Raw genomic sequence first — 9,400 nt, 5'->3', positions numbered from 1 at the left:
CAGAGTGGTGCTTCCACCAAGGATGGAGTAGACAAAACTAGACAAAACTCAAATTCCTTCTTTCTACTCGTAGATTTCCCTCGGTGCATCTGGCCTCTCCCCTAGGCTGTTCAGGACAAAAGCCGGTCTGGCCTGTCCTGTAAGCTATCCTGTGGTGGGCAGGGTCCGGAAGGTTACCCCTGGCATGTAGCTAAGGGAGTGCCACGGCCGGGGAATGCTCGCAGGCAAGGGGAGCTTGTTGCTAAGTGCAGGATGAGCCTGATCCCCCAGTGAGGCGCAGTCCGCCTGGGAAGGGGGCGGCGAGAGCTAGTGTTGAAGCCGAGAGGAGGGAGAGGGAGGAGAGTCCGCGCTGAGAGGAGGGAGGCTCGCGCAGCGGAGCAAACACCCACTCTCCTCCGAGCCCGGCGGCGCGGCGCGTGGAGGCAGCAGCGGAGACAGCAGCAGGTCAGAGCGGCTGCATCCCGCCCAGTCCGTCTCCGCCGGCGTCAGGGCTTCGGAGGATGGAGGATTCCCGGGAGACTTCGCCGTCCTCCAACAACTCCTCGGAAGAGCTCAGCTCTGCCCTACAGCTGTCCAAGGGCATGTCCATCTTCCTCGACGTAAGTAGAGACGAAAGAGTTAGGTGGGAGCCTTAGGCATCACCCCGCTGAGAGAGGAGGAGGGGTCGGGGCAGCTGCCGGCTGCTCGCGTTTCTGCGCTCAGACCTCCACCCAACCTCCTAGCTGCTGTCCCCCAGAGAATCCTAGGCAAACGCCCGAGAAAGGGCTGCCACCCAACTTGTAAAGCTCTGTCCCAGACCTGCAGCTTTGGTTACAAGCGTTAAGGAGACCAAAAAGTTCGACTTCCCATCAGCCTGGGCTTCTGTCAGGGGTGGAGTGGAGTCTCCATTGGGCTGAATAGGACTTGGTTCCGGACTCCTCCGTGCAGCCCAATATGCTGCCAGACAGACACCGGCACCCTTGCCTGTACTGGAGAGGGCTGATGGAAGCCTTGGAAATTGGGGTGCCCCTCCAGCCTCTCCCAGCTGCCACCAAAAACAATCTCTTTGAACGTATTTGCTCTTCGTTTTACAACAGTATCTAGGGTCGCTTTTATGAGAATGTTCTTTTCCTTTTGGTGCCCTCCCTTCCCTATCATTCTCTTCCCCTGTGCCTAAGTTGTAATTGCTATCATTACCTTCTCTTCCAGCTTTTGACTGCTTTCCCTTTGGTCCCATTCCTTGCTTGGAAATTGGCTTCCTTCCTCCACATCTCTAACATGACCATTCTTTTCTTTCTGTGCTATTTTTTCTACCCTCATGCTGTGATTCCTCTCTCTATAGCGGCTTTGGATCTTACTTGGTCCTGATTCTGCTTTGCTTTGTCCTCTGCTCTTTCAATTCTCTGTTTCCCACCCCGTTGCCTTATTAGGCTCCCTAGCTTTTCAGTCCCTGGGTTGCTTGCCTTCTGGGTTCCGACTTTCAGCTCGCTGCTGCTCACTTGTCCAATTCACTCGGTTCCAGCAGGTAGTGGCTGGCGGGGGGTGGGGGGGGGGGGGGGGAAGGAGGCAATTCTAGCCACTGCTTCTTTGGCATGATGGAAAATGGGAAAAGCACGCCAAGAGCCCGGCCCTCCCTCTTCTTTAAGCCATCATTTCTCATTAAAGTCCAAGGGAGTAGGAGGTGGGCCAGAGGCCAAATACACTAGATTGTAAAAAATGAAAAATATGAGAAAATCAAATACAAGTATCATAATGGTCAGAGATTTTGAAGCTAATGGGGAGAGCAGCAATGAGTCCTCATTTTGTCTTGAGTGGATTATCTAGACATTTTTAAAATCAGTAGAGTAATTCATATCAATAATTAAAACTTGTATAAGACACTTAATCGAAAGTTCAATCCCACCTCTTGGAAGCCTTCACCCTGTATCACCATGAAGTTCCAACATGAGATTTGTGCTTTGGGAGCCAGCCATTTTCTCCCCATAAAAACACAAGTTTCTGATTTCCACTTTTTGCCTCACCAAATTGTTATAGCTTTTTTTTTTTTTTTTAAATCTCTATATAGGTTCAGTGCATGCTTTAATTAGCCAGTGTTATTTTGTCCTATTCTGCCATTCAGGACATAATCCTTGAGAGAGGCACCAGGTTGGGTTATGTAAAGAAAAGACAGCACAGGTGGGAAGGGTCAGGAGGAAATCCTGGCCTTGCTCATCCAGACCATTATGGCGAAGAAAACTAATCTGTCCAGAAGTTCGTTCTGATGTCAAGTGTGACCTCCATTCTTTTGTGCTTAATTTCCGCTCTGCCCTCCAAGGATGCTGAGGGCTACCTCGTGGTTTGACCTTTATCACAGATCCAGGTGATGCTGTGGTAAAGAATGAGTTGAAACTCTAGAAGAGCAGAGTCAGCCATCTTGACTGACCCACCCTTCTAAGCCCAAGTGTTCAACCATAGTTCTTGAAAAGGAAAATTTTAAATCTCATTTATCATATGTACACAGTTGTTCCCAAGTTATGTAAACAGTGCAAGGTCCCAGTCCTGAAGGAACGTTCAGCTATAAACAGGGCTCCCTCACCTTCCTTAAGTCTATTTCCAGAATTGAAAACAAGACAAAACAACAACAAAAATAAAACCAATCTGATTAACATGCTTGTTTTTCTTTGAAATGTAGTCTCAAAAAAAAAAAAAAAAAGAAAAAGAAAAGATTAACTACAGTTGGATTCTTTTCCTCAGATAGAAAATATGTTGTTTACACATTTGTGAGTTATTTTGCGAAAAATCTAACACTCTGGTGAATTGTGTGACATGAAAAAGGATCGGGTTATTTAGAGATCTCTGAATTATTCATTTCTGGATCATGTTGGTTTTAGCAAAAACAAACTGTGAAACATAAATACATCACTTGATTTGATTAGATTTAGTATATTCTAGTAGCACTGCTAAGAATGGTTGCTTTTTGGATTCTATTCAAGTCATAAGGAACAGGTGGTAGACACTCCCTGTTGTAGATCAGAAAAGACGTGAAACCACTGGGGGACTTTTGCACCTCACAGACTAATTTCCAAATTTTGGTAGAACCGAATCCTACTATTTATATTCAAGTACCATTGAAGCAGTCAGTCTTTAGACTTCTTAGAGGAATTACTTCAACCTCATCTGAGGTTACTGTGAATGACATGGCTAAACTGGCAAGCTGTTTAAAAACTAGAGATAAATGCTTGACACGGCCATGAACGTTTTGTACCATTGTTGTCCTTTGTTTCATTTTTCTTATTTACACTCAGCAGGTGCCGTGTTGTCATTATGGGGTCACATTGTAAACAACAAGGGAAAAAGAACACATGCAATGTGCATTTGAAGTACTATAGTATGTCAGTGTTCCATGCTCACAAATTCATAAATAGTTGTAGCTAAATTCACAAGCTAACAAAGGAACTGCATAAATATGGTCTATATTATGTTTCCCCTGAAGGGGCATAATAGCATATCGCTTTGCCATAACTATTTGTGAATACCTGATGAGACTTAGAAGAACTCTCCACGGGCTGGGACCCAAGCATGCTGGCAGACTGCTGTTGGTTATGTTGGCACAATGCACACCTGCTAGTCATGGGACAGGACCAGAACTGGTTCCAATATACAGCAACATAGGAAGACCAGAAGGCTGACAATTGGTTTCCTTTCTCACTGCTGTGCTATACTTCCCCAAGCTGCGTCATTCCGGATCATGGAGAATAAAGTCACATTTAAAATGCTAGGTCCCTGGTGCAGTCATATAGTCTTTTAATTAATCTGCTCTGCTATTGCATCTCTGTTCATCCAACGGTACGGTCCTCTGCAAATAGATTTCCTTTGACTCTTCTTTTGTTCAGTGTTGGACATCTGACCCAAGGTCTTGTGCAGCCAGGTAGGTGTCCTACCTCTGAGCCATGTCTCCAGCCTCTCATTACTTTTATGTGAGAAGGAACAGGGCCTTCTCCATTTTACTGGTAAGGTGGAATTAAAGCTGGAAGGTCAGTAAAGAAAACAATGCCTTTTCCAGTTTGATAACTTGTTTTTTTCCTCCATCTAAGTATTAAACATAGAAGACATGTAGCCTGGATGGTCAGAACCTGGTAAAAAATAATAATAAAAGAGTAATAGCTTCTTCTAAAGGATGTTTGATGCAGAGCCTCAGCACGTACATGTTTGTGTGAGATGTCATGGATGCGGGATTGCATGAAACCATGATTCTATGACTGAACTCTGCTATGGCGACACGTCTCCCGCCTGGCCAGTCGCACATGCACACTGGACTATTTGAATGTGATTATGTTTAGAAAATGTTAAGTGAAAGAACAGTAATGGCTTTTGCCGTGTTTTTCCACACAGAGCTAACCCTGGGCAAAACTGAGAAGAATGGGGTAGAATGTACTAATGGCATTTTAGTTAGTCGCATGTTTTCCACTGCCAACTTCCCTGCAGCTCGAGGGCGACCAGTGGTGTGGTTTCATGCTATCTATTCGGTGTCCAGGCCTGTGCACCAGGACCCATATCCTCATTATTTCTTCTGTATGTCAACTCATGCTCTATGTGAGCTTTAGTTTTCTGCTGAACATCCCAGTTTCCACGGATCCCGCCAAGTGACTGACAGCGTACTTTATCTTGCATCTTAACCTGCTCTGAGGCACTTGCTAGTCCAGTGAAGGGTGACTTTTGCACGCTTTTAAGATAATGCTTAATGGATGCCCTCTATAACTTGACGTGAGAAATAAGAAATTTCACTTATTGGTATCAAAGAATAAAAGGAGTCTATACAGCAATACGTTAGTTACAGCAAGGTACAGTACTCCTCATATTTGAGCTTCCTCCCTGGACATTGTTAAATTGATTTACTGCCTCTAGTGATGGCAGCTGTTAAGATTAGCCAACCTTGGTAACACTGAACTCAATTCTCGTGTGCAGTGCTTTTTTTTTATTACAGTTTGAGCTCAGAGGCAAAATTTGCAGGAGAGGCAGCGCTCCCCATATTTAATTACAGGAGTTTAACAACATGAGCTACTGTCTTAATTTCATCTCTGAGAATGTGAGTACTGCCTCTGGTTGTATTCCATGAAATGATGGAAGTCCTGGATCCACTCCTTCGTGTGTGGTTGCTTCTAGTCTAGCCATTTCACACTCTTGAGGACACATAGAATTCAAAAGTTAATCCTTAGGATCAATCAAAGATAAGAGATGAGATGTAATTCATGCCTCCCCGACTCAGCTGCAGCGTTTCAATTTTGGCAAACAAGAAGGCATTGTCTGGTGGAAGAACTGGTCTTCAAAATCTCGACTGGCAACTACACCAAGCAGTCAAAACAGTGTGGTATCAGTCCGCTGTAAGCATACTTCTTATGGTTGAAAGTCATCCTCGTGTAATAATTAAATTCATTCTGTGAAATGAAGGACCAAATTGGGTCTGATGGTTAGAGTGGCACCCATCTGTTGCTGGAAAAGTTCCATGGATGATATTTGTTAGAAATAATATCGGTATTTTATCATAGAAGACATTTTAGTGAACATTAGATTTATCCGTACCTAACGTTGGTGATGCCAGAAGAATGAAAGGAGAATATTTTTCCTATGATAGAATGAAGAACATAAACAAAGTAGTAATAAAAATTATTGCCTGTGTTTTAAACTGTTCTCCAAGAAGTGACAATGTAAAAATAAGAATTGTGCTGGTTATTTAGCTAAAATTAAAGCTTACTCAGGAAAAACAAGCTCCTCAAGGCCTCTTTCCATATAATTAAAGTTTGCATTTGCAACACAGTGGTCATTCTCTGCAGGTGTGTATGGCATCCAGTTGGATATCTGCCAGTACCTAGATCACATGGGGTTAATTTGATTGCTCCTAACAGAAAGAGAGAACCAAAAAAATGGTCCAAGGTTTAAATATGTAACAGTATATGGGCCCTTGTAATAAACAGCTGAGGGTTATCTCCCTAGTGACTAGCTAGGGGCTCACAGAGCACCCTTGGTTCCCCTAAGTATCAACACAGCTCTCTGAGAGTTGTCTCTGAGTTTTTGTCTTTTTAGAAGGTCATCACATTAGGACCCATACCTCCTCATTGTTTGATTGCACCAAAACAGGACCCAATTCCAAATAAGGTCACATGCACAGGTACTAAGAAACAAGAGCTTCAACAGCTGTTTTCAGGAGAAACAAAACACACAGTCCGGCCACAGCATGTATGATAACAGTGTCCAAGGGCAGCGCCTTGTGTATTTGTATCTTTCCAGGTGTAAGTCCAAAGTAGGCATCGTTTATCTTTCTTGTAACTGTTCAAGCAAAGCCTATTATTTACTGGCCCTAAGGTACTCCTGACACATCAGATGTCAATGTCAGAGAAATGTGATATTCTGTCAGGCCTGCATGCTCTACCCAGCCCTTAAACACAGACACCTAGAGTAGAGGAAAGATTAGTGTAGCAGAAAAATTAGAAACCGTTACTACTGAGTAATGACTACCAAATGGCCAAAGAATCACTATACATCAACACACCTCACAGGCCGTCCAAGTAAGATACAGAATAAGATGTATGGGCTCCTATTTACCAGTCATTTACTGTTTCTCTTTTCTGTTTTTATTTCCTGTTTTATTGAGATAACAATGTACATTAGAGTGCATACATTTAAAATACAAACTTTTCTAGTTTTAACATAGGAAATGTGGAGGTCCCTGAAATTTTCATGGTTAGCAACAAAACACTCTGCAGCGAGGCAAAAATGGAAATTTGGTACAATATGACTTAGCCAGGCTGATTCAAACTTCTGGATTTTGATACCAGGCCAGCTTTAGACACATTTAAGTACAGTACAATTTTGGATAAAAATTTCCTGGAAACAATTCTCTCAATACATATGCACAATAAAGCTGAAGTCATGAGTACCTCAAAACTCTTTTGCAAAGTGCTTGTGACCTCTAACATGAAAATGGGTTCTGTAGCCTAAGAGCCTGGGATCTGGTGTGGTCTCTGAGGGAGATGGCATAGAGGTCAGCAGGCTATAAAGAACGTATGACCTATCCCCAAAGGATGGGCTCAATTGACTGAGAAACAAAGATAAAGGTCTAGGGAAGAAGAGTCTAGGTGAAATGTGTGTGTTTGGGGGGGTTGGGTGAGGACTTGCTCCGGGGATAGCAAAGGTCGCCAGGTTATTGTCAGCACCCACTCCCAGCCTTCTGCCTGTGAAACAGGTTTACGTTTTCTTCATTGAGGAGACATCCCTGGTGATTAACATTCCCGGTCACACTAGCTAATACTTATCTGTGATACATTCATTCATTGTAGAATGCTTACATTCTTCCCCTCTCCAATGAAACAATTACACTTGAGATAATTTAGTTTCTTTCTTGTCCTCAACAGTTTTCTGATACAGTTTTATAATTTATGGCTCTCAGCCTTGACCACTGTTACACACATCTGCTCTCTGTCACTAAATATTCTTGTGCCTTTAAAAACTGTATATACCTGGACTTGTACGTGGGCATTTTTGTGTCTAGGCTTCCTACTCAGCCTAATCATTTTGAGATACATCCAGATTTTTACATGTAAGATATTTTTTTTTGGTAGCTGATTCTTTTTAAGTTGCTCACCAGCTCCTTACTGTACTGATCACACAGCTTGTTTATCAGTTTATCTGTTAATGGACATTTGAGCTGTTTCCAGGTGGGGGAATATTCAGAAAAGGAAAATCTCAGTTGAAGAACATTCACTTAGCATTAGAGTTTTATTTGTTTGGTGATAGGTGAATTAGTGTAAAGATAACATTCTTTGCAATATTTAGGAATACAAGATCCCCCCCCCCCCCCCGCCGCCTTTTTTTCTGCCAATCCTGGGACCTGAACCTAGGGCTTCACAGAGGCTAAGCAAGTGCTTTACCGCTGACCTGGGCCCCAGCATAGCATAAAAAATATGATAACACTTTTTTCTTTTCTTTCCAGATACTGAGGAGAGCAGACAAAAACGGTAAGACCAAAATTCTACAATTTCTATTTATTAATTCATTATATTTTAGACTGTATTTTAAAGAAGAATGTAGAAGTGCAGAGTCCTGGAGATTGCTGTATAAAATATGATTTTAGCAATCATCATCATTTTCATCAAGTATATGTCTCCAGATATTCATGAAAAGTTGGCGAATGAATTCAGATTTGACAGCAAGATGGAATTTATGCCTTTGAAGTGAGAAGTTCTGTTGTACATGGCCTGTGACTTCTCCCTTTAAAGCTTGAAAAGAAAATCATAGCAACAGCAGCTTCGATCTATGGACTGCATTGCGCTGTGTGTTTAGTCCTAAGGGTTCTAAGCTAGAAAGCTTTTTGAACATAAATGTATTTGGTACCAGTATCTAGGCTCACCAGTTTCATAGTGGCCTAAGGAGTTTCCAAGGCATGGTGGCATGGCTGTCCAGAATGAGATGGCTTACTCTTCTACATGAAGCATGGGAAACTCTATCCACAGAGACACAGAAGTGAGGGTCAGCAAACCAAAAATAAAAATGTACCCTGAAAATTTAGAAGTGGCTTAGCTAAATCCAATTATGAGCTCATAAGTATTTTTTTTACCCCTTGATTCTTCTAGAAGTTTCATTCCATATAACCAAGTTTGCTCTGCCTGAGTACTGCAATACAGGTATATTACTGATAAGAGTGGCTTGGCAGTTTTGGGATACAAAGGCTTCTTTCCCATTCTTAAAATCTTATTGCAGTCAGATCTGACCATTAAAACATGTTATCTAGTTTGTCCTTAAGCACCCAGATCCAAAAAAGCTTTTATGACACTGTGCCCCTTTCTCTTTTTTAATTATTTTTTTATTTTTTATATTAATTACAGTTTATTCACTTTGTATCCCAGCTGTAGCCTCCTCCCTCATTCCCTCCCGATCGCACCCTCCCTCCCTTTTCTCCTCCCTGCCCCTCTCCAAGTCCACTGAAAGGGGAGGTCTTCCTCCCCTTCCATCTGACCCTAGCTTATCAGGTCTCATCAGGACTGGCTTCATTGTCTTCCTCTGTGGCCTGACAAGGCTGCTCCCCCCTCAGGGGGAGGTGGTCAAGTAAGTGGAAGAGGGACTGTCTCTGACATGAACTCAGGGGCTGGCTCGTTGAACACTGTGCCCCTTTCTACCCAATAGGAAACGTCCAACCAAGAAGCACGGGAAAAGGATCCCAGTCTGGTTATATAAACCTTGAGATGAATATAAGAATATTTTGTTTCTAATTATGTTGCAGCAATTGTTATAGTATCAATTCAAGAGTGCCCTTTACTCACCTGTATCATTTTCATTACTCTGGAGGATGGAAGCGAAGCTGCTTTCATTTTGCCTTCTTGTCTGATCCTTTAGCTCTTTGCCTAATACCTAGCGGCAGTGGTGCTGGAGTACAACAAATTAGTCTTTA

General features: G+C 42.8%; 1 protein-coding gene across 1 annotated transcript in view; it reads left to right on the top strand.

Annotated features, from left to right (window-relative positions):
- The first annotated feature begins 365 nt into the window (after positions 1-365).
- The window catches only part of Necab1 (N-terminal EF-hand calcium binding protein 1), a 163,950-nt gene continuing 154,915 nt past the window's right edge, over positions 366-9,400 (top strand). The window contains exons 1-2 of the mRNA XM_055603579.1: positions 366-599; positions 7,946-7,970. Of these exons, the coding sequence (XP_055459554.1) occupies positions 501-599; positions 7,946-7,970 (124 nt within the window). The 5' untranslated portion in view covers positions 366-500. The remainder of the gene's footprint in view (positions 600-7,945; positions 7,971-9,400) is intronic.

This window comes from Psammomys obesus, unplaced genomic scaffold (assembly GCF_907164565.1).
Source record: "Psammomys obesus unplaced genomic scaffold, mPsaObe1.curated_primary_1811, whole genome shotgun sequence".
Classification (NCBI taxonomy): Eukaryota; Metazoa; Chordata; class Mammalia; order Rodentia; family Muridae; genus Psammomys; species Psammomys obesus.
This window is presented reverse-complemented; position numbering and strand designations above follow the sequence as displayed.